This window comes from Etheostoma spectabile, chromosome 8 (assembly GCF_008692095.1).
Source record: "Etheostoma spectabile isolate EspeVRDwgs_2016 chromosome 8, UIUC_Espe_1.0, whole genome shotgun sequence".
Classification (NCBI taxonomy): domain Eukaryota; kingdom Metazoa; phylum Chordata; class Actinopteri; order Perciformes; family Percidae; genus Etheostoma; species Etheostoma spectabile.
Genome location: NC_045740.1, coordinates 33,583,632 through 33,585,690, shown reverse-complemented (window position 1 = coordinate 33,585,690; position 2,059 = coordinate 33,583,632). Strand labels below are relative to the sequence as shown.

At 38.9% G+C, this 2,059-nt stretch overlaps 1 protein-coding gene across 5 annotated transcripts in view; it reads right to left on the bottom strand.

Annotated features, from left to right (window-relative positions):
• Positions 1 to 2,059, bottom strand: part of LOC116694569 (paired box protein Pax-6) — a gene marked incomplete at its 3' end in the record, with an annotated part of 28,417 nt that overhangs the window by 15,237 nt on the left and 11,121 nt on the right. For 3 of the 5 annotated variants that reach the window (XM_032524354.1, XM_032524356.1, XM_032524355.1), the window contains 1 exon segment: positions 1,909 to 1,962. In XM_032524354.1, the coding sequence (XP_032380245.1) occupies positions 1,909 to 1,962 (54 nt within the window). 5 annotated transcript variants of the gene reach the window in all.

The window sequence follows — 2,059 nt, the reverse complement described above, 5'->3', positions numbered from 1 at the left end:
ACACACACACACACACACACACACACACACACAGAGCAGGCGGGCCCCTGGGAGCAGCTCAGCAGCTTTCACTTTACATTTGCTCATTCACACTGAACCTGACTTCAATTAACTTTCACTTTAACCATGTACTGTTATCCTCAACGCGTTCTCCAAATGAAACGACAGAACACATGGTTTGTCCTCCAGAAGGATCTGGGGGGATCTGATTCCTGATCTTTTATCTTTTGTATTAGACATTACACCATGGTAAAGGTTTGGCTTGATTTAGCAAACGTGGTTTGGGTTACTGTAATATAACTACTTCATTAAGGCTAGCGGAGCTTTATTGTCATGGTTACAGTGACAAACACTTGATTAAAGTTAGGAAACGGGTGTAATTGTGAAATGCTTTAAATATTAAAGTGTGATGTTTTGCTCTTGATGTTGCTTTATAGAGCAGCAGAGTCGCCGCTCTGGCCATCCTGCAACAGGATCTGAAATGGAGTGTCCGTTCTATACTCATTCCATTTCTACGGTAAAGTCAGTCTGGTTCCTCTTATCTGGTTCCACGTGTATACACTGTGTATATACACACACACACACATGCACACAAGCTCACACGTATGCTTTGCCACATGTTTTAGGAGTGACAGCCTCTGCTGAAATCGTCAAAAAGCAGCTAAAGACTCATCTTTTAAAGTCAGCGTTCGTTTAGCTACGTCGTTGACTGCATTACTATATATCTTATGCTTTTGTGTGTTTACTTTGATTTACTGTGCTTTTTATGCCTATTTGTTCTTTTAATGCACTTAGTTATTTGGCATGTGAAGCACTTTGTGTCAGCGATAAGTGCTATATGAATACATATTAAAAGTTAGAATTAGATGGAGCACAATGCAGACTGACTGATCCTGCTTTCATTCAGATCAATTACTAATGCTAACCTGTGCTTCACTCATAAATGATCTTAGCAAATGAATATTGGTGTTCACCTTCTGAACTCCTCCTCCAACCTCCAGTGACTCCATTTTCACTATTTGGAATTAGAATTGATTAAAGTGGAGGGGATGTGATAATAGCCCCCAGTGTGAATGCTGCTGCCACACTGACGGAACTGACTGAAATGGTCTGTGAAGCAGCAGCATCCACTAACGCAAGGTGGAGAAGCAGTGGATTGTGGGATTGGCTCGGGTCAGAAGGGAGGTGCACACCGTAAGAATAAAATCTGTAGAAAGATGTCTGTCAATCCATAGACAGAAAGTTCTGTAGACTAAAGTACATCCTCTGGACCTCTAAGGAACCTTTCTGTTAATCCAAATGTCAAATTACGGAAAAAAAACACCTGTGGAAAACTACAGAAACATGGTAGCCCGTATTTGTACAGACGTTTCTAACAGTACAGGACCAAGAAACAAGCACAGACACAGACAGAGAAGTAATCCACACACCTTCATTGCAGACAGCATGGACCTCTTGTCCCGCAGTAAGGAAGAAGAAATCAGACGGAGTTCATTGTCAGTTCCACTCAAAAGGTGTCACAAAGCCCAGCATGTGGACTGAACTAACCATAATTTACAACGATATTCATTTTTGTTTTACATATTCTAAATCAGCCTGTCGTTGGTTTTTGAGAGTTGAATTATTTAGTTTTTTTACCCTGGACCCTGGAAGTATTTCTCAGTTGGAATATTCTACCTGGATTGGTACTGTATTCAAACATAATTTGTTGAAATACGCAGGCTATATATATCATTTATAAGAAAACATTAGTATATATCTATGTATATACATATTTATACATATAGATATGTATATACTTATCTATATATATATATATAATATATATATACGTAGCTATAGATACAGTAACATCAAAAGCATACGCAATGACAACAATAATTACAATACTTTTAAAATGTAACTCACTGTTTTGCATCATGGAGGCCACGCCAGTCTCCCAGCTCGTTTGACTTCTGAAATCTGTGCAGAGAGTAAGAAATTCATTTAATATCACTTAAAAAAAGATTTTGGGCATTGTCAGCCTTTAGTTTTGAGAGGACGGCTGAAGACATGAAAG